Genomic DNA, 27,967 nt, shown 5'->3' on the forward strand with positions numbered 1-27,967 from the left:
AAAAAATACTCAATTGTTTTTTGAAAATTCTTTAAATCCTTGCTGACTTACGTCAGGCTACCTACCACGACCCTAAGTTTACAGGTTGTGGAAAGTATTTACGTACAAATTTTATGTAAAATTATTAATTAATATATTCTAAAACAATGGCTTTCGGAAGGAACTTCGTACTAAACCTTTCTTCTGGATAATATCAAATTTTGCTACAAGACCCTTCTATTAAGACGGTGGCGGACAAGAGTTGCAGAGTAATTTATAGAGCAAGTCAATTTAAAACTTAAAAGTACCTTTAAAACAATGCTATTGGCTACGGACTGCCAAACAATAAAATTTAACCCTTTAAAATTTGCTTTTAAATTGTTCTGGAATGTAGCAGTACCAAAAATCTGTTGTTGCAATTTTTTTCTGAAGCGGGATTTGTGTACTTTGGGCAGAAATTAACGATGCGAAAGTTATCTTTGGTCTTTCCTTTCATTTTATAACAAAGAATATGTTCGATCACATGAGTGACATCCTTATCATGTTGATGTTGTTGATGTTCTTGAAACAACAGAAATTATCGCTGTCTTCAAATTAATTTGCAGATATATCTATTGAAATACAAAAGAAACTCTGATTACATGAAGAATACGAAAATTTACACAATGATTACACAGATTGTAGATATTGCACAGTCACGCAAAATAAGATAATTGTTGATGACGTCATCAGTTATGGGGGAACGGTCGGGAGCTTGGGACTAGGATCGAGAAGGCGCCATCTTTGATTTGTTGATGATAAAACACAAATAAAAATGTTGTATTTAGATGAAAATAAAGAAATGCAAAATCCATAGAAAAGAATACTGATTTATCGTGAATTTTTTTATAAAATAAATTATGAAAAGCGGAAACAATATTCTTTTTATGGCTATTTGATGGCCATGAAATCATTTGAAACTGGAAACAAGATCGACAATGACAAACTGATAGGATTCTCGTTTTTTGTTCAAGCGAAACTATGGGAAGAAAGCTCTGGTTTTTATATGAATCAATGCTACACAAATGACTTCGAAGCATTCAAGCGAAGTTTGTCTAATCGATGCAGGCGTTACTTCTATTTCAAAACTTAACCTAGATCCTTCGTTGTTGTCATTGAATGTACATTGTAATTTGTTAAAAAGACATCGATGGTTTAGACGCTTTGGGGAAATTGAAGCATTTGGATTTATCCTCGAACTCCATTGAAGTGATTTCGGGCCTAGATAACCTTGTATGTCTTAAGTATTTGAATTTGTCGTGCAACGCCATCACCACAACAAAAGGACTTGAAAATCTAAGGTAAGTCTACATTACTGTGGAGTATTGAGAAATCATATTCCAAACCCATGTGCGTTTCTCCTCCCTTCCTTGTGAAACTACTTTGGGGATAATTTGGTATGTTCTATTTTTATAAGTGATCGTACATAATCTGATTTACTGAAAGTATGTTTTCATTCTTCAGGCAAGTTTGTAGATAGATTGTCCAGGTTAGTATAGTCCTGAGAAGGATGTTTTGTTGTTGTTGACTGACATTTCGACAACCTTAGCGGTAGTCATCTTCAGAGTCAATGACATTTTCGACTTTATAGATGACTACTGCTAAGGTTGTTGAAACATCAGTCAACAACAACAAAAACAGTCCTTCTCAGGACTCTACTAACCTGGACGATATACATTTACAAAAATGTAACGATACTCCCTGGTTCAAACCATTTACTTAATTCTTCAGGCAACTCGTGAAACTAGATCTTTCGTACAACACAATCAACAGCCTTTTGGGTCTAAAGTCGTTAGCTTCAACAGGCTCATCATTATCTACACTCTATCTCCAAGGAAACGACATCAGATCCATTGATCACATCATCAACTGTCTGAGTGAATTTATCCAACTTAAAGAGATTGTTTTTTCTCAAAATGAAGATACCAATCCTGTTTGTAAACACCCAAAGTACAGATCCCTAGTACTGTCAATGCTACATGATATTCAAGTTTTGGATGGTATGGATCGATTAGGGAAACCTGTGGATAGTGAAAATCTATCGGATAATCTTGGCTTAACAGGTAGGAATGACCGAGCTTGTTTTTGAAATGGAAACTAACTGTTGGTTGGTTTTTTGCTGTTGTGGTAGCTCGCATTCATGACAGAATAAAAAAGTTAACTAAACTATCACAAAACCCATTTATATGTAGTTGAAAAAGATTTCCTAGACTACAATTTGTTGACTATTAAGTTTAGTTAACAACCATTGATAATGCTATAACTAAACATTGATTGTCATGTTTGTTTTGTATGAAATACACAATGTAACCAATTAATGTCCATTTCTAGATGTTGATGATTACATAAACTATCTCATAAAGTCATCCTCCAATGTTTCAACAAAGGTCAGTATTGTGCAAGCGACCAACTGTTCTGATGTTTTCCCTTGAAGTAAGCTGGCAACATTGAACTAAGATACATGGAACGCTACTTGAAGCAAATAATTGAAGCCAAATATTACACCCAGACACGCGGGATTTTACCTCTAGACACGTGTGTAGTGTTTCGAGATACTCGCGGTGTGAAAATTGATTGACTACACACGCGTGTCTGGGGTAAAGTCTCGCGTGTCTGGAGTAAAATCACGGTTTCAAAAAATTATTAGGGTTTTGTATTACAGGTAGCGTTCCATGTATTTTAGTTGAATGGCTAACAATAAAACCAGCGTTTCACATTAGAGGAGACTGGAAATAAATGTAGAATAGCTCTATGTCTAGCTTCTTCGTATATAGAAAGTGGGTCAGTTACCTAGCGTTATGGCATAGCTACTAAACTCGAGAAGAGGGTTAACGTGTACCTAAATATTATTTTGCATTCAAAATAATATATTTCCCTGATATAACACCAAATACATACATGTATACATTACCTCAACTTGTACACTTCTCTCTTTAAATGAAAATACGAAAATAAATTCTTCTTACAAAGGCGGAGCATGGTGGATCCTCGACCGATGTGACCAGTACGCCAAGAATCGACGAAATGCTGTCGAAATTCAAACGTCAGCAAATGGAAGCACCCATGACGTCACGCGAAGATGACCATGATTTCCAATCGACGGGTTCCCGTAAGATTGCTTCGTCAGTAGATCATGAAGTACGATTAGAAAGACTCGAACATCAGCTGGCTCACGTTCTCTATAAACCTGTAAAGGTTCGTTTCATAAGGGAGGTAGCTTGGGTTGGAGGAGGGAGGGGTGGGTGTCTGTGTTGAGAAATACATGGAACTGGAAGAAATGACTTTTCTATAAAATTAAGGTTCGTGAGTTCACCCCTCACCCCCCCTTTTCAGTAATTTTCAATGAAAAATTTCCACCAACTTTCTTCCTTCACCCTCCACCCCGCTTTTCTTTAATAATTATTAGTTAACCGTGACATTGACGTTTTTCTTATTCTTCATACGCAGGATGTCCGTTCCAGTCCGTCATCAGAAAAAACTGAAAAAGCAAACTGCAAACTTAAACGTAAGCACCACGTGTCGTGAATTCGGGGCGTGCGTTGCATTCTGGTGATGTGTAAGCACCACGTGTCGTGAATTTGGGGCGCGCATTGCATGCTGGTGATGTGACAGTTTGAATCTTTATTTAATTCATTCCTACAATTGTTTTTCTTATACGAGACAGTTAAGTTACGGGGATATACAAGGCGGGAACTGTTCTGATAATAAATAATAAAGCCCAGAAGAATGGTTTTAAAGAGACATTAGATACAAGAATATGTACATGCAAAAAGAAATATTTATTGAGTAGCGATGAAATGTTACGCTTCTCAATAAATATTTCTTTCTGCATGTACCTATTCTTGAATCTAATGAGTCTTTTAGAAACCACTCTGACGGACTTTAATATTTATTATTAGAATTTGAGACAGTTTATGTAAAAAATTTCGTAAACTGTTTAGGTCATTCACATATATTTCTTTATCGGCAGACACGCGACAAAAATCCTCAGATTCAGACACAGTGACGACGGACAGTCCTGTAAAAGAAGAACTCAAGCAGTATCCAAAATATATCAAACGAAATGTATCATCTTCTAAGCGAGGAAGAACACACCAGACCCCGAGCACGAAAAAAACAAACTTCTACGAAGAAAATGGCCAAGGACGGTAAAGGCAAAACTAAAGACAGTTTCAAAACAATTGAGAATTCATCGACAACCAATGAAAATGAAAAGATTGTGAAGTTTAGTGGAAATAATGAGCAAATGATGGCACAAGGCTCGCGTTATGTACGACATCACGAAGATGATGCTACATTTTGGTAAAATCTATTTTAAATTTTGTTGTTTTTCATTGTCTGGCTTATTGTATGTTTTACCAAATCCTGCGATAAATGTTCTCTTTGTTAACCTGTTTATGAGTGCCGCTCTTTAAACCTTCGTGGACCAGGGCCGTACCTAAAACGTTATTTGAGGGTGGGTGTATATTCATATATTGAGTTGTACCCAACTGATTTCTTTTGAAAGCCAAATCACTTTGAGAAGAAGTCAGTCGGGCAAAGCTGAATATATAAAAACACCCCCCCCCCCTCAATTAACTTTGTAGGTACGACCCAGCTCAGGGCTGGTGTTTTTTGCTTATGTCTTGCCCCCTTTAAGGTTTCAGGGTGGTATTTGAAAGAGAATAGGGTATCACAGATAGATGCCCAACCGATCCAATCGAGATTACTTTCGATGCATCTTTTAAGTGTGGTCAAGCAGCCATGTATTGCAACCAACAACTGCGCAAACGCGGCAATCCTTTTCAAATACGTAATCGTGTTATTCTTGGCTTGCATGCTACGTCATAGCCGCCATGTTTGATGATTATAATGGCGAGCATTTCCTTGTTCCAGGGAAAGGGTTGCAAGCCATCAATATTTCAAGAATCAGAACGTGACTAGATGAAATCTTGCAAACTGCTTGATTGTATATCCTAAAGTGATTTTTATTTGGTTTTGTATAGTCACTGATCCAAGAACTTGACATGGAGCGTGAACGCAGATGGAAGGCGGAACAGGCAGCGTTAAAGTTAGTTGATCACGTGAAAGAGTTACAAATTAAGGGTTTGTTGCGTTTTTACTTATTAGCCATTGAACTCAGTACCTCTCTGGAGCGTTTCCTTTATATAAACAATCTCAAAACATAGGGAAATCATAGATTGTTTTAAGGTCTTAGATTGTTTTATAGTTTAGAATTGTCTTTCCTATTAATTTCACTATGATTATGCTGCATCCTGTTTTCTAAAAACGTTTTCAAGGTATCCTGTGATGATGTTCTATGCTTTTGTTTTATCTAGTAAACGACGAGAAAAAGCTTGAAGACGCTGCTTTGACAGCGAGTACCAAACTGAAGGATATTTTATCAAAGGAAAGACTTGAAAAGATAAAGTTGACGAAAGAATTGAACGTTTTACGAGCAAATCACTATGACTTAGTGGAACAGTTTAAGAATTGTCGTGAGACCGAAGAAGAACAAAAGAAAGCACTCAGAGCGATGGAGGCTGCTACGACTAAACTTGAAACTGAAAGAATACAGCAACATGCTCACGAGGTTTGCACGTGATTGACACTATGGCTGTTGAGGTATCGTAGGAAACAGAGAACATGAATATCTTAGGAAACAGAGAACATGAATATCTTAGGAAACAGAGAACATGAATATCTTAGGAAACAGAGAACATGAATATCTTTGGAAACAGAGAACATGAATATCTTTGGAAACAGAGAACATGAATATCTTAGGAAACAGAGAACATGAATATCTTAGGAAACAGAGAACATGAATATCTTAGGAAACAGAGAACATGGATACCTTAGGAAACAGAGAACATGAATATCTTAGGAAACAGAATGAATACTTTGAATACATGAATACTTTCGGAAATAGAACATGAATACCTTGACGAACGATAAACGTTTTGATGATATTTTTATTCATGAAGGTTTCCAAAGTCCAAGAGCAACAAATGAGAGCCACAGCCCTAGCAAGGAACTTGAACTGAGGAAAGCAACAAACAAACAACTTAAAGGACAGGTTCAACAGCTTCAGGAACTCCTCGCAACACGCGAACAACAACACAAGTAAGGATTCATTGGAACTGTAGCTGTAACTCTGTTTATTAATTCTCAGGAAAACAGCTTTTGATAAATTATTAAAAGAAGAGTAAGCTTTGACAGGCACTAACAAAGTATTTTATACCTCGACGTATTTATAATATAGCGTACTGCAGTTCAAAAAGTCACTGATTAAATGATCAAACGATGTTGTACAAAGTCTTTATGTTTCTTTGAAATACCATCTCAATTTTCATGTCGTAGCTACAAGTTGAAAGGGTGACATATCAAGTAGAATAACAATTTTTCTTTATTCAGGGTGCAAATGGACGGTTTGGTTAGTATTGACGGCGTGATGTTAGAGAAATAATCAATAAAGAACTAGCAAAGCAAGAAATAAGATTTGAACAAGTCACAAAGCAATGGGAGGAAAGGTAATCGTGTCTATTAATTATTGCCGAAAATTTGCAATTACAACATTTTAAAAAAATTGACTTCGATACAGGAATAGTACGGTCTCAACTTAAGTAGCTACCTACTGTATGATGTTAGTGCAAAGTTTTCATAGAAATTTGGCAGTATTATGATGAGTCGAACGGTTTATTCATATGTAGTGTAAACTCCCAGGTGGGAATGTTATTTATGTTCATTGTGATTTAGTGCTGTTCGTCACAGCCAATGTTATCGGCTCTATGCTGGCTCTATATTAACGCTTTCTCTCCCGGCTTCTGGAAAACGCGAGATGATATGACAGCAAACTTTTTAGAGAGTTCACGCGTCCATGTTGGTGTTTTATAAAATTATAAATACAATTTTAAATATGACTCCTGCATGAAATCAATTGTCGAATGAAAATGAAAGAAGCCAAGATGCTTTGCCATGAAGCCCAAAGATGCTTTCGTTCATGATGCATTAAATTTATTAAAAGTAAATGAGAGTTATGTTGTAAAAGATGCCAATCAATGATAAAGTGCAAGTTGACTTAAATCAAAAGCCAGAGGTTGTTTGAACCTTTGCAGTATGTTCTAGTTTATTTTATGAGAAGGAAAGAAAACAAAAGATAAAATTTGAAAGCAAAACCCTGTTTTCGGTCCATGCTTCCCGATACCTGCTTAAGCCGAGGCACTAGAACGCCGCATGTTAACGTTTCGGTAGGAGATTTCGGCCCCTCCACGCTATCCTACTTGGGAGATGCAATAGCAAGCTTCCGCCCATCAGACCCCGAGATCACCTGCGATAGGCTTTGCTCGGGGTACGCAGGGAGAGTGCGGTCGCGACCCGAAACGTCTGGACCCCTAAGCCACTGCATACATATCGCACCCAGCTTCCACTGCTAGTTGACATCTACTATACCTAATATTGGCTTTATATATATATACCAAAATTCAGAGGCTTACGAAAGTTATGGTATTATTAAAGTCACTACTGCGCATGCCCAGATGATTTCTTTGTTAATTTGCGACTAAGTGAGCTAATTGCCACAAACATAGTGCAAGTACATATGGTTAGTCGTTGCCATGACTATGAACAATTAGTCAAGTGTACTACGCATGCTCCTGCGCATGCGCAGATGATTTCTCCATTTAATTGTTACTAAGCATGCTTTTTACTTCAAAATCGATGCTAGTAGATGCAGCTGGTCGTTGCCATAACTATGAAGTCAAAACCGTCAGTGGACTGCGCATGCACGAGAAGACTGCGCATGCGCTGATAAATTGTGACTAAGCGAGCTATTTACTTCAACCAGACTGTGACTGACAAGTCCCAAATTGGTATAAGAAGATCTGGTTGGTTGTTGCCATACCTACGGACTACAACAGTTGTTCAACTGACTGCGCATGCTCAGATTTTTGACCTACATGCGTTAATGGAGTAGGCTACGCAAGTTTTCAGTCATATATTATTGACATGTTGTTTGTCTTTTAAGTTTGTTTCGACAAATGCATTTCCAAACTTGTTACCCATCGACCGTTATCAGCCTGACGTATTCCCGCCATGATTAAAAGTATTGTAGGCAATACACAACCGTAGACATTACTTGATGGACAGAAAGAATATTTCTTACGCGTAAACTGTGGACAAGAAGACAACAACTGGTTACCTATAGGCTTAATTTTGATGTTTTATTTAAAATGTTTTGAAGTCCTTGAATGTTCACTTCATACACGAATCAAAATCAAAACGAAAGTTAATGAAGAAATGAAAAAAATATATAAAAAACTTTATGATTGATTCAAATTACCAGCCAAAAGGCAGTGTTTTTTTTAAAATATTTTGTACTACCCTTCGATCCCTACATACATGATATTTTTGTCCTCGCTTTTCTCAAGTTTTTTTTCTTTATATTATGCTCAATTTGAATTTGACGGTGATTTTGTTTTTATGTTTATTCTCCTTTGAATAGATTAACACAGAAGACGAACGATTATTACAGTTTAGAAGATGAGTTCCGTATGGCCTTGCAGATTGAATCTAAACGATTTCAAGAGGTTCGGCAGAGCTGTGTTTAAAAACTTCTCTTACATTTCGATGTGTCTCAGACATTAATTTCTGATTATTTGGCGTTTATTATTCCTTATTCGTTGATTATCGCGTTCGGCATTTGGTTTTCATTTTAGCTTCAAGGCGAATTCACTAAAATAAGCGAGGAATGTTTGCAATATAAACGAATGTCGCAAGCCATGAAAGATAAAGAAACGAAAGCGACCGGCATGGTATCTGAACTGACTGCGGTAAGACTTTTAAAATTCAATCCTCAGCTTTACAAAACATTTCTCGTGATGAGATGATAGCATACACTACATATTTGTCGACAAGTGAAAACTTTATGTCTTTAAAATAAGTTTCGTCGAAGTCATTCACACACTTGATATAGGTACAGTTGTATGTGTCTACATCAATCGTGCGTAAGACAGACTATTTTAAGTTGCTTGCAAAACGTATAGTCGTTAGCAAGTTGTTCGCTCTGTCGTCCAAATGATCGTAATAAAGTAATGATGAGTATCGTTATATGTTTAATGTCGATCGTCCAGGTATAGTCCTGAGAAGGACTGTTTTGTTGTTGTTGACGATTTTGACAACCTTAGCGGTAGTCATCGTCAGAGTCAAGGAGATGACTACCGCTAAGGTTGTCGAAACGTCAGTCAACAACAACAAAAACAGTCCTTCTCAGGACTATACCAACCTGGACGATCTACATTTAAAAACATGTAACGATACTCCCGGGTTCGAACCATTTACTTTACAAACTATTTTATCGACAAAGATTGTACAGTGTGATTAATCTCTGTCCGTATTACGGTATTTTCTACTATATCTCACGCGAAGCTGCCTGTTTTTGAGCCACACAACAATTTTTAGCTGGTCAAAGAACAAAAGATTCGAATAACAGAACTGACAAAGTCAAAGCAAGAAGCACTGCTTCAACAGAAGGTAACTACTAGATGAAAAAAAACTTTAACCGTCATTATCTTTCGCATCTCTTTTCAAAACTCATGTCAAATAATATCATTTGTGTATAAAATGGTGACGTTTTTCAAAAATAACTTCCGTCGCCGTTAAAAATGTTGCGGTTATTTTTTATCCACGGTACAGTCTGCAATACTTAGTTCTTACGTGTTTCCTGTTCCGACCACAGGAAAGAATTGACTCGCTTGAAGAAGAAACAAAAATTGCCCGTAAGAGAATTTCGAGAATTGAAGTTTTGGAACAAGTATGTAATCTCTCCTGTAACTTTTTCCCGCAAAAAATTACGCCAAGCTATCGTAGTTGGTAGCTCCACTGAACCAAATATACATTACATAACTGAAAAGCTTTTTTAACATCAAGATTTCACTCGTGTGATAGTGTAAAGCAAAATTTTCCATGCGTTTGTCTGGAAATAAAGTAACAATAACTTTGTTTTGTTTTGATAGTCTGTTTGAGCCTTCCATTTATCTTGTTGTATATTCAGTTTCATTGAAGAAGCTCTATATTTATAAACATGGCAGTTATCATCCTTGTTTGCTTTTCTGTGTGCAAAGAAAGATTAATTTTCGATCGCTCTTATAGTTACACCTAACACGATAAATTGTGTAGCCAAGTTTAATTATTTTGAGCATTCTTAACAAAGAAAATTTATGTTCTATATTCATCTTTCCAGGCTGTGTTAAAACAACGCTTGTTTTATCACAACCATCGCTGTTTTTATGATTTATTTGATTTCGCCCGCTCATCTCCAGGATAAATCAAAGTTATCTTCACAAGTTCGTGCGCAGGAATCTGTCATTCAAGGTCTTAGAATGGAACGGAAATTATGGAGCGAAGAATTGGCGCAACAAGGTAATGTATCTCGCTTTCCATGCTGCCAAATTCCTATTTCCATATTCTGTTGTATGTTGGAAAATTGTTTATCTTTGGCGTGTCTTTCTGAGTGTTGAAATGTTTGTCTGAAGGCATGATTACTTGTTATAGATTTAATGCGCATAACATTTCAATGTTTGTACAAGTTGTTTTGTTTACAACGCACAAAGTTTGCTGCGAACGATTTTCCCACGTACTGCGTACCCAATTAAAGTGTTGTTTTTGCTAAAGTTCATAACAAGAATGGCGGGCATTGTCACACAGATGTTAAGATTTTAGGAAGTGGTTTCTTTCTCATTTTTTCATATCCTACTTGTACCTTTGCAGGGGCCTCTCTTGCTCAGGACCGTGGGAGATTAGAGTCTAGACTGGAAGCTCTGACCGCTGAAAGGAAGCAACTTCTAGAACAAATTGAGGTCGGTGTTTATAATCATTTTGTATCTTACTGTGAGTAATCGGAGACGTTGACAAGCAGTTGACATTGATTGAAACGCTTGCTGCTCGCCCGCTTACCCCCGGAAACCGAATCGTCAACAATCTTGTTGCTATATTTAAATTGAAATCTTCATCTTTGTCGAGTCGGATGGGGTGTTGCTGCTACAAGCAGTGACGCAGCCAGCTCACAAGTTTGATCATGCTATCTAGATATTTAGATTAATAAAGAAATGAATAATGTTACATAGCATGACTAAATTTGCGGGCTGGCTACCCAACTGGCTACAACTCTGTAACTACCATTAAACACATTTTGTAAAACCACCCACCCACCCCCACCTCTATCGCAAGATCAACAATGTTTGGAATTTATATTCATATAGAATTCATGATTATTTTCCAGGATGCAAACGATTCCATTCGGATAAAATCTAAAATGCTCGAAGATCAAACCGAGTCCATCAGACAATTAAAACTGGTACGGAAACAACATTTGCATTCTAAAATACTCTCCCATTGATGAAATACAAATGCTAAGAAACTAACTGTGGCTTGCTTTGAAATTATTAAGTGCAAAAATATTCCATGCTTACAGAGTTTGAATGAACGTCGAAATGAGCACGAAAGGTCTTTGAAGATGAGAGAGTAAAAGTTCAAGACTTTGAGGAAAGATTAGAAAGACAAATGTGTGTTACTCAAGAACTCGAGGTAAGATCTTTACGTCTCTTAAGGAGCAGACTATCATCGTTTTGGACAATTTTTCAAACTCGAATATTTTGCTAAACGTTCACCGCGAAAATAAGCAACAACGTGTGATATTCAAATCAAACTAGAACAAGTTATAATTGCGCTTTTTTCTGATTTCATATTATTCCAGAGGGCATTATCTGATTAACAGTTTGGTCTTATTTTTCGTGTTATTTCATTCACATTTCAGGAAAAAAACGAAAGCCTTTTGCAAAGGAAGGAAGAACTTAAAGACGAGCTCTCGTCACTGCATACGGACCTGGAGAAATCAAATGAAACCAATAGGTTGACGCATTCGTTTTATTTAAATGAAGCATTTATAAAAAACAGAGATCTAAAATATGTAAGAAAGCTTTATGACGTATAGTCATGTAGCTGGGATTGGTTGCAAGAAGCCTAGATTGCGTTATCCACTGAATAGCAACGTTTATAAAATCTCTTGGAGGAGAAAAATATACGATTTGAACTGTGCAATCACTGAAATAAAACATTGTTTCGAAGATTACAAAATTTCTTTGACGTAAGAAAAATATCAACACCTTTTACAAGTTTGAAGATTTTTGCTATCCAATGGATAACGCTATTCAGGCCACGTGAAACCTGTCCCCTGATGTCTTTCTAATGGGAATTTTATAGAACTTTAAAAAGCAAGTGGCAACAACGAAGTGATTTGATTGATCGTCTGGAACAAGAGGTCAAAGAAATGCGTAGTCAGTTTGACACGAAAGAAAGAATCTTGTGGAGGAAAGGGACAAAGCCATTAAGGGGAAAGTAAGTTTGCTTTTTTATCAATGTTTTCATGATTGTGTGGGATGAATGCGTTGATGGCGGCTTAAGGGACATCGTGGGACTGTTGTATGAGGTCATCGTGGACAGTTGTATGAGGTCATCGTGACAGTTGTATGAGGTCACCGTGGGACAGTTGTATGAGGTCACCGTGGGACAGTTGTATGAGGTCACCGTGGGACAGTTGTATGAGGTCATTGTGACAGTTGTATGAGGTTACCGTGGGACAGTTGTATGAGGTCACCGGGACAGTAGGCGAGGTCATTGTGACAGTTGTATGAGGTCAACGTGGGACAGTTGTATGAAGTCACCGTGGGACAGTTGTATGTGGTCACCGTGGAGCAGAAATATTTCGTCACCGTTAAATGGTCATGTGATCATGTTAATTATTGTTTTATATATGACAGCTTGGCAATCGAAAACTACGATCATGTGACGACGCGTTTCGTAAGCAACTGGAGAAACAAAAGAGGTTTATGAGCGCGAATTAGATCGCCTATCTAAGGAGAAGGAAGAAATTACTGAACATTCAAACTTGAAGGTATTAAATTATAGTTTTAGATGCTTGCTTTGGATTGTCGTTCATTGGTACCGATAGAACTACGGTCTATGAACTGTTTATTTTATTTGGTATGAATCCTTGCATAGCGGCTTGTGAAGCTTAAGTAGTTTTGTTCTCAGTCCCTTTAACACGTGCTCTTATTTAACTCACTGCGCTTTAAAGGGACTGGGGCTGAAAAAAAGAAATTGACTATTCACTTCATTGACTGTAGTGTTCGTTTGTACCCAGGTCTCCGAAGTAGAAGATGAGATGAGACAGATTCTACAGGAAGCTGCAGCAAATAAAAAATCACTGGAAATGAGGATTAGAAAATTAACGAACGCCTTTAACGAAATTCAAGCGGATCTTACGTCGTGATCATGTGATCTGTGATTTGATTTTACATGAAAGGATAACTGAATGTAGGTATATAGGGTCTTTAGGGATTCATACAGCTGTGTAGCTACATAGAGATATTTGACTGCATCTTCCATATTGTCCAACTTTATCCTGCATTGTCAAACATCACCCGGTTATTTCCAACTTTATCCTACATTCTCCAACATCACCCGGTTATTTCCAACTTTATCCTACATTGTCCAACATCACCCAGTTATTTCCAACTTCATCTCACATTTTCCTACATCACCCTGTAATGTCCAACTTTATCCCACATTGTCCAACATCACCCAGTTATGTCCAACTTTATCCCATACTATCCAACATCACCCGGTTATTTCCAACTCTATCCCACATTGTCCAACATCACCCAGTTATGTCCAACTTTACCACATTGTCCAAAATCACCCGGTTATTTCCAACTTCATCCCACATTTTCCTACATGACCCTGTAATGTCCAACTTTATCCCACATTGTCCAACATCACCCAGTTATGTCAAAACTTATCCCACAATGTCCAACATCACCCAGTTTTGCCCAACTTTATCCCACATTGTCCAAAATCATGCAAAATTATTTTCAGGAATCTAAACAACAGTTGGGAGACAATTTTATGCCCTCGCTAGACGTATAAGTTTGTCTTTACGATTACACCTACTTAGGTGATTTGCTTATAATCTGAAGAAGTCACTTTGGCATATTAATCTCTTTTACCTTGTTGTTTTAAGGTTATAGAAAAAATGAATCTTAATTGAGGAAGAGATTTTTCATTATTAATGAGGTAAGAAAAGCTATGGGTGTCTGTTAATCTGTGGCTACAGTCATACGCTAAGGGTGTCTGTTAATCTGTGGCCAAAGTCACACGCTATGGGTGTCTGTTAATCTGTGGCTACAGTCATACGCTATGGGTGTCTGTTAATCTGTGGCTACAGTCATACGCTATGGGTGTCTGTTAATCTGTGGCTACAGTCATACGCTGTGTCTGGTACAAAGTCACACGCTATGGGTGTCTGTTAATCTGTGGCTACAGTCATACGCTATGGGTGTCTGTTAATCTGTGGCTACAGTCACACGCTATGGGTGTCTGTTAATCTGTGGCCAAAGTCACACGCTATGGGTGTCTGTTAATCTGTGGCTACAGTCACGTCTGTTAATCTGTGCCAAAGTCACACGCTATGGGTGTCTGTTAATCTGTGGCCAAAGTCACACGCTATGGGTGTCTGTTAATCTGTGGCTACAGTCATACGCTATGGGTGTCTGTTAATCTGTGGCCAAAGTCACACGCTATGGGTGTCTGTTAATCTGTGGCTAAAGTCACACGCTATGGGTGTCTGTTAATCTGTGGCCAAAGTCACACGCTATGGGTGTCTGTTAATCTGTAAAGTCATACGCTAAGGGTGTCTGTTAATCTGTGGCCAAAGTCACACGCTATGGGTGTCTGTTAATCTGTGGCTCCAGTCATACGATCGCATGGAAATACCCAGAAAAAGGTGAGTTGCGCGTGTGGAACTTACGATTCAAACGTAATCAAAACGATTTAATTCAAATGATCGCGTTAGACTAAACACATTACATGACACATGAGCTCGCCAATGGTATTTTCACTTAAATATATTTGTATCAGTAAATGATTTTCATTGGTCGTTCGTGAACATTGAACGTAGTTTTTGAAGTGGATGTTATGAGTGATGCAATTGTGTTGTTTTGATTATGCATCATAGCAATCAAAACTACAGGTGCTAATAACTGTACCCTCCCATAACACCCAAGACGCAATTTCCATCCAAAAAATCACACTTTTTTCGCGTACACTCCGTTTCACCCTCATGCGACAAAATAGAAAATTGTATTTTTAAGCTCACCGTGCAAAATGGCCGTGCCGAAGTATGTGTCTTTATTGTCCTTTGTTCTTTTCTGTGTTAATTGAAACTGTTTTTTACGTTAGCGGTTGTGTTCATACCGATCTCAGTTGGTTGTTTGATTTTTTTTGTTTTATCTGTTGTCTTTGATTCTGCTCATGTTTATCATCACCACAGGATGTGTTCAAATAATAGGAATTATTACAGTCATTGTTACATATGATTCAAAACTATGCTTAACTCGCGGCTGTTGTTGCATTAAAATCACCATAAGCAATGTCTTATATTTCTTCTACCTTTATGAAAACCAAATCGTCTATAACGTATAACTTCGTGTTATAATAATCTAGAAACTTTACCTAGCTAGAAATCTCGGAAGTAACATTGAAATGACGTTCGAAGGCCGTCCAATGGAATGTTTATTTGTGGATTCGATAATATTTTCATTTAGCGTGACATGGTTTATTCAATTTTTAAAGAATGTTCCATGATCCTTCAAAAAAGCTCTTCAATATTGTTTTTAATATCCCGGCGGCATGCCTAAATTACTTTGTTATAATCTTTTTGATAAGAATCCTCCCTGATCTTCAAAAACTTTTATCTTCGACATTTTTTGCGTTTTTGCCATACGCAGTTGTACCACGCGGTGATTCTTGTTAATGGCGGTGTTCTCTGTTATATACAAAAAATTAGCGCTAAAATGTTCATTTGTCGACTATTGTATATAACTTGCGTACTCTTAAAGTGGTGTTTGCTTAATCTTATTACAAAGGATTGAAACAAGGCACTTGAGATGCGATTTGACAAGTACCAGAAATCTATACTTTTGTACTTGCAATTCATTATCTGTCTTAGAACGTTTTTCCTGATTTTTCGAATCGCTTTGCTGATGGTAATCATTACATCTACGCCAGTCGATGTCAGTATTGTTCGTAGATTCTTCGATCCTCTTGCTAAAAATGCCATTTTGTACAGCCTTTTAGCAATGTCTGGCGATGCGAGAAATGATAATTGGTCTATAAAACGTAGGATTAACAATTATACGTCCATATATCATTTGGAAAAAAAAACTTGATGTCCGAAAGCACGATTTTATGTCGTCTACATTTTCGCTACAAAGAGGATTTTCATCCGCCGAGAACTTCTGTTTACAGTATAGTCGCACAGCACTTCTCTGACCAGCTGAAAATCAAATCATTATGATGTAATGACAACACGAAATGCACTTCACCGACTGTTTAAGATAAACTCGCCACCTTATCAAATACACTCATGTTTACACAGCCTTCGTAGAGCCTAGCTCTACGAGATTCTCAAAATCCACCAAACATTAAGTAGATTTCTAAACCCTTTCCTTACTTCAGTTATTTGTCTGGCAGCTCATTCTGCGATTATGCTTGAAACTTGTGACTGAGCTTTTAAATTACGGTTCTCTGTTTTTGCATATCTTGAAATGGCATGCGCGTTTTATGATTTTCAAGTATGAGGGAACTCGCGAACATGACTCTGATCGCAAGATATCAGATAGCAGAGCCATAATTCCTATCCACCGTACCCCTTGAATAGAAACACAATGGCGTTGTAAAGACATGCCGGCTATACACGCAGTATTTGTTTTTATTTTTGAAAGGGAGATGATTACATTGCGCTCGCTCGAATAAACATAATTAGGAATAAATCGCGTCAAATTCCACGCATGCCTTTGATTGAACACGCTACGTTGGATCCGACCTGCCGATTGGTTCGTTCCGTAGCAAAGCGGCAAGGAAATAGGTTCTGGGGTGGGCTTAAAACGACATTGAACTTCACAGTCTGTCACAAGTACGACGAACGGTATATGCTCTGGAGCTCAACAAGAAACCAGGAAAAACAACGATGAAGATATTTAACTCAATATGCATCTCCTTGTTCTACGTGTTTTTAACGTGGTAAGTTTTAATGTTGGACGCTATCAGGTTAACATAAAGCTCGGCTCGATTAACTGCACAGTTCAGTATATTTGTTTTGATTGTACATTTATTTGTGACATTCATTGCGCGCGCTGTCCGACATACTTTTTGACGAGGAAATTAAAGAGGCCTTCTAAAAGGTGAATTTTTTATATAAAATCGCCATGATGTTACTTGTGACCTACAACTTAACTTATCGTGTGCTCGTCGCGCACTCGTGTGTCATTGAGACTGGCTTAAGCTAACCTATGCCAGAAATATATTTTAATCGTAAGCGTGTGGTTTACAGTTGGCTGTCTGTGTGCCCGTATATGCTGTCAAACTGCGGTCAATGAGTGACATTCTTTATATGTTAGTGTAGAGATATTTTGTACGATTTGATATTCCTGCCCAATTTTGCTATTGCTCCAGTTCGGGCGAATGTTTACATCCCGGTATTTGCCCGTTGACCTCGTCGTTGATTAAACGTTTTTCTTTTACAAAACATCAAAATTGCGCGCCAGGTCGCACGCTCTCATTCGAGCACGATTTTCGCTTCTCTTCGTTTGCATCACGCCAGATAACTTTTAATAAGAGAAAACGGCATTTTGCAGCAAATTTTAATGAACTTTAATGAGCGCGTTGCAATTAATTATCGTTTAATTGCGACATCAAGCATGAATTAGGAGACGTTGTTGCATGTGAAACATATCCTTAGCGCTTCTTCAAACATAAACATTGACGTATGTCCCAGTGTACGTAATATGGCGGTCTTATTCACTGCTCTAAATTCTTCAGAGCGCCTTTCCACTTGAGTTGTCGACAAAAGCGAAAGACTTAAGCGAAAGGACGGACGACAGATGAAACATTTTCGTAACTGTTGAAATAGATTACATTACACAAAACAGGGTGCAGCGTGTGCTTCTTGCAGTGTCATTTTTACATTTGAAAATGCCACATATGTACCATTACGCCCCTTGTGCGCAACCATTTGGTATTTTTCCGCGCTGCGTGGCGCTTGTATGAAGTTAATCTGCTAAATAGGAATGTTTTCACGACGTCGGCATTTCGATTGATTTATATCAAGGCTCTTTCCTTATTTGCGTACGTAAATATTTACTTAGCGCCATTATATCGCTATTTAAATTGTTTTGTCTGTTCTCCGTTTAGCAAATGCTCTCCGCTTGCGAGTACCTCTCCCGAAAAAGGATTGCAGAAGGTAGGATGCACATAAAACGCCCTCCATAAAATTTTCCATTTTTACCCATTATTCACTGACCTTTGTATGTGTTATCTGGATGTATCGTCATATCAAAATTACTTTGTTTTTGTAATTGTTGTTTGTTGTCTAAAACAGAATATGGTCAAACCGTATGTGGCAAATTTTTATGAAAGTACCCACGGTGCGATGTAAAATCTTAAGTGCTATCTTAAATAAATATATTTTGACAAAATATTTTGACGTTTTTGAAAGCATTCTATTTTTAAAAGTGTCTTCGGTCTTTGCATTCAGGCATGTATTATCCTCAACTAACAGCTCTTACTCCTTAAAACTCCAATCTTCCGATCATTTTTCGGGTAAATTTCACCCAGAAATAACGACGTTAAAATCATCGTGTGATTGAGGTGTTGATCGCTCAACACTTAGATACAAGTAACAGCTCTCGTGAAGGTGGCTGTTATCACGACAACACATATACTTGTGTCGCATGCAACTTTTTTGCAACCTCGCTATCACTCAGATGAATTTTCAATTTCATAAACTGCTATCTTGTTGATGAAGTTTTCCATCGATTTTTCGCTTAAGTTCCCTTTCAATTAAAAATCTAATCCTCCCTAATTGGAAAATTTCCTCGGGTCTGTGTTCACCATGGTAAAATCAATCATTAAACCTCAGCTTCCTCTATAGTCTGTTCCCGCTCACAACGGGAACCGCTGCGTGGTTTGTCAACTGATAAAAATCTCAAATTATTTTCTTATTTTTCCTGTTCTCAATTAACGTGAACATTACCGTGCCTTTTTAAAACCGCTTTCATTATCCAATCAACATTAACAATGCTGTTTTACGTCATTGCAATATTTCCGACGCAAATTATGTAAATCTCAACACATTTAGGCACACGAGATCAAGGGGAAGCCTAGACCATCATGTTTGTATTTTAAATCCATCCGGAAACTTTATGTTTTCTTGTGGGAACACTACAGCGCAAGTATGTCAATGAACAAAAAAATTTTCATCTTATTAAACTTGTGCAACATGAATTAACCATCCAACGTTAATGAATATGGCGCGCATCTCTACAACAGAACAGCATTTCGTTTTCATCCGTAATTAATTTACATATTCCGCGTCGCTCCAAGTTCGCAATTCATTAATAGAAATCGATCTATAATTGTGCGTATTTCCCATCCAAGTGTTGACAGCGGTGTCTTTATGTTCAGAGGTTCTGCAAAAAAGGATTGAAAGAGTGAAAGGCGTCGATAATGAGAAAATAATCTGCAAACGGTTCTTTTAATTCCAATTAGCGAAAATGGTCGTCAATTACTGACTGTGACTGTTTTGAAGTTTACAAATCGTCTTTCCTAAAACATCATTAACGTTTTGTAAACTTGAAGTCAGTTTAATTACAATATAATGATCTTATAGTTAGAGACTTGCTTTAATATTCTATCGGTTTTGTTAAGGTGCTCTAACATGTTCCAGTTTTTGAGTTGCATGTGATACCAATCATGATAAACTTAGCGTTTTTTCAGAAGTATAGAAAACATCATGCAGTTTTAAACCGTTGTTTATACTCGTTGACAGCCGTTTTGCAGAGAAGCTATTTCAGATGTACAAATTGCCGTCTTAAATTACGGCGATGCGTCATTCCATCCATCTTGTCGAGTGGATAAGGTCAAAATTATAAAGCACTCCACAAGCGAAAGGCATTTGATTTTTTTATCATTGAAAGACAGCTTGCGCGTTTGAAGTATGAACTTGGGCGTGTGAAAAAGAATGGCTTAACAGTAAAAGTGATTGAAGTTCTTGTTGATTTGATAGTGAACGTATAATTCAATATTCATAAATTCTCTCCAAAATAATTGTCAAAAAAAAATGAAAAGTATCAATTTCCTGTATGTTCTTCTCGAGATAAGTAACTTTATTGATAAATATGCACAGGAAATTTATACTCTTTTCATACTATTGCATAACTTCGCATTGAAATCGAATGAAAGTTCGTTAAACTCTGACAAAATAAACAGTTAGCAACAGCTTCAACACTGGACATCTTTTTTCCTTTATGCATGACGTTCCGGCTTGTATTAATCACTTTGTTTCAATGAAGTTTAAATAAATTCAATCCATCTGCCTGGTAATATTCTTTTCATTTTAATTCCAGTGCATTTAAAATATTCAAGGCATTCGAAATGTAGAGGGTTTTGCAATATCTCGTTTGAAGGTCACAGATGGAACAATCCATCATATCTTGAGACGTAGATGCATTCAGCAAATTCAGCAAGGGGCCATGAACGTGTCGGCCAAAAGACTTTGTGGGAGGACACTAATTGGATGTACATTGTCGAGAAATCTATTTATCCATTTCCGTTTTATCAGGTCACTACGTACATCATACATACGGCCAACTTAATCCCACTTGTTAGACGCTCAAGTGCTTGAGCAATAAATAGGATATACTATAGTGTAAACGATGATTTTGCTAAAATATTTGATAATGTGGCTCCTTTGGTGCCCCTTTAAGGCTTGAATTCTTGCCAGCCGAAAGGTTAATGATCTCGTGTATGTTAGTTTTAGAAGCTACGTTTCACCTCAGTTATTTCTGATCAACTGAGATTTTTCTACGCCCGTCTTTATGAATTTAAGAAGTACTGGGATTGTTTTCTTTGTCAAATTCCTTGCATATCAGGCATCATTTACAGTGGCCTTGGCTCTTGTATCAAGAAAGCAATGTAAAGACATGCGATACGCGGCTTACGATTCAATAAAACAGTTCTATGTTAAAAAATGAATTAAGTCTAGCTATAAAAAGCATTGTGTCAACAATGCGAGATCATAAGCATTAACGAATGTTAAACATATTTTTACTTTGAGTAAGAGAGGATGTGCACAAAAAATTTAAACAGAAACTCCACATTCCTGACGAATGCCTTATAAGTAAAATGAGAACGAGGCAATTTCCTTCACATTAGTTATTTTAAGTTTTAACAATTGCATTAAACTCTCTTTGAGAGATCCTGTCATTGATACACGGGTGTTCCCTTGGATAGTTCTGTTTTGGACTATCTATATTCTCCATTTGTCGTTGGTTTTTTTTGAAATTTCGCCCGTTTTGAACGAAAAATTTTGGATTCGGCAGTTTTTGGAGATTCAAAGGAATTCGATAAATATGTGACTGTGTTGTATCTTTCAAACTTACTGACCAGAATAAATACTAGTAATTTAGGATTTAGACAAATCTTTTTGAAGTCACGAAGTATTATTTAGTATTACTTTGTTTCTCTGCCACAAAGTATGTTTTTCAAATTTGAACGTGCATCAAAAAACACCCTTTTATGATCAAGTCTTTGTCATGTATGTTGTATTTGCCAACTGATAGTGTTTGTTGAAATTGTCATAACTTATGCATTTTATACTCCAAGTAAAACATTTTAGATATGATTTGTGCAGTGTGTTGTTGTAAGTCATTTTTGAAGACCTTTCTCTTGAGAAAGAAAGACGCTATTACAGATTGCATGTTTTCTATCACGCTCGAGAATTCCTAACGTGCTTCCTTGTTATCTGAAAAATTTCACACATTACAATCTTTCACAGTTTGTGCGCGATTTATGCAAATTGTTCTAAGGCAAAGCGCGTGAAAACAAACTGAGCTCGCCCTGTTTGTGTGCGGTTTATGCAAATTCATTGCGGGCATCGCGTGGAAAACAAACTTAGTGCTAAGTCGAGGGATTACAAACAGTTCCGCACAATTTATGCAAACAATTATTTTACAAACAACATCATAAGTACGTGCTAAAGGCGCGGAAATCGCTCTGATCTCGTTATTAGAGCGCGGAATCTTTATGTCCCAGTTTGAGTGGTATTTAACCGCGGTCGTGCTCTCCATGACGTACATTTTAAATATCTTTGTCGTGTGGATAATAGAAAATAACATACAGTTGGTGATAGTATGAAATTTCCAGAGTTTTGTGTGTGGGTGGCAAGTTGATAGATAAATGGTGAAATGCTGTAATTGCCTGTTTTATAAGCAGTGTTTATAGGACCTTAATATGACGATTAAATGAAGGCATTTTATTAGTGATTACAAACCGATTTAACTCATAAGTAGACAACTTATGATAGGTATGTGGAAAGTTGACGATTGCTTATCGCAATTGCAATTGTTTCAATGCCAATTTTTCAGGCTGTGGAAATCATCGCAGAACTAGATTTTACCAAGCCGAAATGTTTTGTCATCTGTGTGAATCAATAAATGAAAATTAAGAGTTCAACAGATTCCCAGTTAGCTAGCAAATCGACTACTCGAAGTTTGCTACAGCTTTCAGTATCGCGATCGGAGCTAGATCTTAACACTCGCGAACTTTCTGATGAATTTGACGTGTTCCTAACATTTTTTTACTAGACTTAGACGTACACTTCACATGATTTAGGCAAGATATCATAACACACGTGCTTACAGAGTTTTCCTTCTATATTTAATGTCATAAAAAACAAAATGTTTGAATGAACATGTAAGGATTGCTTTTTAAGATAGCTCTTCAAACAAGTGATTACTATGTAAGTCAATCCGGGCTGTTTAACTTCTACAACACAAGAAAATAGTTTTGTGTGTCGGAATATCTTTGGGCATCTTTTGTTTGGGTGCGAGCAAAGTTGGCTGTGTGATAGCCGGAAACTACGCTCAAACAGATCCTAACTATTCTCTGACTTTTGGAGAATAAACATCCTTATCTTCATGATTGTTGTCGGATTGCTGTAAGAGCTCATTTCCACAGCGATATTGATGGTTTAGATAGGCACACAAATTCTTCACCGAGGCAGGAATGAACATTCTCAGAAAAGTAAACTTGCCAGCTTTTTTTTAACTAAACTTTGTCACTGAAATGTAGATATTGAAGTTGTCAAAATTAGTGTGGATTATTAAGGAGGCTAACCACATCACAGTTTAGTTCATCTGTATTCCTTTTCCAGTTGTTTTATGTATTTGACTCTTAGCTTATATCAACATAGAATTGATCCTTTCATCTAACCAAACAAAACAATCATGAAACGAGTTAATATTCGTTTACGGTGTCTTCAATTTTTCGTTTCTTTTTACTTTTGTAGAGAAGATTTCGACCGAAATTAGATTTGAGATGCACCCCACGACTCGAGGGTGAAATGAGATTCTCTTCTGGCGAAGTTCAAGTTTGCAAATCACGACAATGGACGTCCCTGTCCAATCTAATAAACTCGGTTCCTGTAAAAAAGAGTAGTTTACCAAAGTCGTGTCTTGATGCTAAACTACAACGTATGGATAAGGGCAAGGAAATGGTCTTTACTGGATCAACCCCTCCGGGAAGGACGATCTTGCTAATGCATATGTTGTATATTGTGACATGAATGTCGCGGGGGGTGGTTGGACCCTTGTTGCAAAGATCACCAATGATTATGCGTGGATATGTCCCGAGCGTAAAGGAGCGAGTTGCTTTGGATCGAACGCAGATAAGTTGCGAGCGAATTTGTTTCATCCGTCACACGCGAGAGATTATGTTGACCTGAGGATTTCTAGTGACGAGAACTCAGGAATTCACCTGAAGAAGACGATTACAAGAAAACTTTTTGAAGGTAAGGATTCTTGCATCGCCTATATGAAACACAATATTTTGCAAAAGTGTTAACCTCGATTTCGGCCTACTCGTGCTTTGTAACGTCTTCTGACTAATCAACAAGCTCTTACAACTTCTTCCAACCAATCAAGAAGCTCTTGCAACTTCCTCTGACCAATGAACAAGCTTTTGCAACATCCTCTGACCAATCAACAAGCTCTTGCAACTTTCTCTGACCAATCAACAAGCTCTTGCGACTTTTCTGACCAATCAACAATCATCGATGTTCCGAAGATATTCCTGTCAATCACGTTTGCTTTATGCACATTACAGATTAAAGAAAATTTATACGAACAATAAAATCATTTTACTATGCTTCTTTAGATGGTCTTCAGTCAATACGGTTCACGTTTGTGACTGCAGATAACGGTTGGACTCAAGTGAAGATGCGTATGCCGCATTTAATAAAGAGAAAAAGAACAGTTTGTTTCTCACGGGAGGCTGGTCCGAGTACAGCACTCAACAAGGAGATTATACATGGAACGTTATCAAACAAGAGAGAAAAGAATTCAAATTTACAGGTTCGTTGAAGATTTCTCTTTTTAATATACCGAAGGAATGAATAAGACTGAGAGTTCAAGGAACGTTAACGGCGCTTTTCTCAATGACAAAGTAAATGGTTTGAGCCTGGGAGTATAGTTACATGTTTGTAGATGTAGACCGTCTAGATTGGTGTAGTCCTGAGAAGACTGTGGGTGTTGATGTTGACTAATGTTTGACTCTCTTGTGAACATGACTATTTACCACTAAGGACATCTATAAGTACTTTGACTCTGAAAATGTACTTTGACCTCTAAGGACCACTAAGGACCATTTAGTACTTTGACATCCTTGATTCTGAAGATGACTACCACTAAGGACCATTACCAAGTACTTTGACATCCTTGATTCTGAAGATGACTACCACTAAGGACCATTACTAAGTACTTTGACATCCTTGATTCTGAAGATGAGTACCACTAAGGACCATTACTTAGTACTTTGACATCCTTGATTCTGAAGATGAGTACCACTAAGGACCATTACTAAGTACTTTGACATCCTTGATTCTGAAGATGAGTACCACTAAGGACCATTACTAAGTACTTTGACATCCTTGATTCTGAAGATGACTACCACTAAGGACCACTATAAGTACTTTGACATCCTTGATTCTGAAGATGACTACCACTAAGATGACTGACATCCACTAAGATGACCACTATAAGTACTTTGACATCCTTGATTCTGAAGATGACTACCACTAAGGACCACTATAAGTACTTTGACATCCTTGATTCTTGACTCTTGACCACTATAAGTACTGACATGAAAGGTGACTACCACTAGGGATCATTTAGGACCATTTAGGACCAAGGATATTGACACCCTTGATTCCGAAAACGACTACCAGTAAGAATGTCGAAACGTCAGTCAACATCAACACCAACAGTCTTTTCCAGAACTACATTAACCTAGACGATCATCATGTGCTAACATGTCTTCATAAATGACGTTGAACATATTGAACGACAGTTAAACGTGCTCAACAATTGTTGCCTTAAAAACTCTTCTTTTGTTTGCTAAAACAAATGGATTTAACAAGAAAATATAAACGTGCAGTAGAGGCACATCATACGGCAAGCATATATACCTTTTCATAAAATATCTTCTTACAAGACCGTATTAACGAAGTTGAATTGTTTTTCAAAATGGATTTTATGAGTTTTGTTTTTTTGGTAAATTTGAAACAAATCTTTCTTCATTTTAGGTAGCACACTTTGTTGGGGAGACAACGTTAACGCATCTTATCGTTTTACGAACATGGCCTTCATTTTGGCAGTCCTTCACTGGGAAGAAACGTTGTCATCTTGCGAATGATGAGAACGAAGTAATGCTGAAAAGTCATTACACTGTTATGGAAGACGGCACGACCAACATGCGATGGGATCGAGCCCAGTTTGGCTTTTTGAAATCGACATTTTTACAAGTTCCTTGTAAGCGTATTGCAGTATGGATAAGATGAAAACTGCTGTATGTGAATAAAAGCCAGGAAAACAGCAAGAAACATTTTCGACGATATTTAATGCCGTATCTGCCGAGAAACATTGTAATTAGATAAGTGTGACGCAGTTAATGACGTGTGTGTGCATTGTGTTGTCATTGACGTCATTAAGAGTTGATATTGGTTTTGCAGAGGGCATTTAATTGTGATGCGCTAAATAGTACTGATCTGTATGTGTCATAAAAATTTTGCTATGACAGACCTGACGGTATTTTCATCTAAAGATATGTCTTCATTTTAAGTTTTAAAAAACTGTTAAACATTCATGTATTTGTCGCTTTTTATAATTGTAATTGAATGTGGAAGCTTCACTGTTCTTGGAATAGCTTTTATATAATATATATTATTTATATATTATATATAAACTTTATGTTATGAATGGTAAAGTCCAACTTTAGGACAATTGAAATTTAAAGGACATGCAGGCAGTCCTTCAAAAACTGTTTAACTATATTTCTTAATAAATTATCAAACGTAAATCAATGACTGGGTTGAAAATAGAGAATCCTGCAAAATATTTATTGTCTTTGCATTGTTTTTTAACCTGACAGAAACTTTAGTAGAATAACTACATATATTCCCCACCTATCTTTATCAAACACAGACTACTTTTGGACAGCTTTCGGGTGGCGAATGTAGTTGCCATAGCAATTAAGAATTCGATCCCAGTCTCTAGCAATAAAGATGTGTGAGCATGTGGTAAAATATATTTCACTTTCATCGTTTTGTACATCTCGATAATTTTATGAATTATTTGGATTCACTAGTTATTCTCATTGTGGAAACTTCGTGATGTCAATTTTAGATCTGATGTGGGGAGTTGATATCATATAATTTTATTTTTCTTTGTTATATTGCTGTAAAATCATCATGATAATCTTGGAGTTTTTGGGTAAATTTGCCACGTGTTGTACGTCTTGTTTGTAAAGATAAGACAGCAGAAACACTGGAATGGAATTCATCTTCAATAAATGACAAGGATTTTTAATGAAAACGTGTTCCATATGGCAACATTGGATTTGTATTCATAATACAATGTAAACTTTCATTATACAGTAATATAAATTTTAACAATAACAGTATTGCTTGTGTTTATTTGTTCATTTCAAATGCTGTACAGGGTCACTGTTTAGAACTAATTAATCGAAATGACATTTATTATATTTTTGTTATATATTATAATTGATTATACGTAATTGTATACTGTAATAGACTATATATTACATTGTCTTCTTTTTCTATTGGCTTCCTTTTAGGGGGTAGGAATAGTTTGCGTCTGCGTCCATTTAATTTTGTTGAAATGTTTCTTTAGTTGTATTTGATTGTGTTATATCATCATTGCACACATGAAGTTCGTTTTTTTACAGTTTAATGTTTGTAATAACATTAAATGATTGAATAATCCCAGTTTGTAATTAATAATGCCTTGGATTTTAGATATTTTATCCTGAGATGTTGCACTTATAAATGGAAGAATGAAATATATGATGGATTACCACAAAACCACAGAAATCTAATCAATCAAGGTAAATTGTATACAGTTTCAAAGCTTTTTTGATTACAAGAAAGACTACTATAAATTATAAAGTAGAATGGAATATTTGTGTAAGAATATCACGCTTTAAACATTGTCTTTCATCAACTTTGGGGAACTTTCCCATTAATTAAATTTTAAAAGGCAAGGCACAGCTATAATGCGATTTAAAGTGATTTGACTACAAAATAGACAAATTGGCAGTATTTACCGCATATTTTGATGTTTTGATCATAAGAAAGCAGGTTTAGAAAGTTAACCTTCACAATGTGTCTATTAATGTTTTCGCAAAGTACATTTATGTACAAATTCCATACATACTTGTCAGAGTAATAGCAGCTGTCGAATTGCTAGTATGCTCAGTGAGACAATCGCAAGGGCACTGACTTCAA

At 36.8% G+C, this 27,967-nt stretch overlaps 1 protein-coding gene and 1 pseudogene across 1 annotated transcript; both read left to right on the forward strand.

The window, feature by feature from the left end:
• The first annotated feature begins 8 nt into the window (after window positions 1-8).
• LOC124437864 lies at window positions 9-13,708 on the forward strand (annotated as a pseudogene).
• Window positions 13,709-16,231: 2,523 nt separating this feature from the next.
• On the forward strand, window positions 16,232-27,723 carry LOC124437772. The gene is given in 6 exon segments (XM_046987699.1): window positions 16,232-17,130; window positions 18,301-18,349; window positions 23,456-23,638; window positions 23,641-23,956; window positions 24,322-24,518; window positions 27,479-27,723. Coding segments are annotated over 6 exon segments (828 nt in total). The 5' UTR covers window positions 16,232-17,077; the 3' UTR covers window positions 27,509-27,723.
• The last annotated feature ends 244 nt before the right edge of the window (window positions 27,724-27,967 follow it).

Source organism: Xenia sp. Carnegie-2017, unplaced genomic scaffold (assembly GCF_021976095.1).
Source record: "Xenia sp. Carnegie-2017 unplaced genomic scaffold, XeniaSp_v1 HiC_scaffold_17, whole genome shotgun sequence".
NCBI classification, from domain to species: domain Eukaryota; kingdom Metazoa; phylum Cnidaria; class Anthozoa; order Malacalcyonacea; family Xeniidae; genus Xenia; species Xenia sp. Carnegie-2017.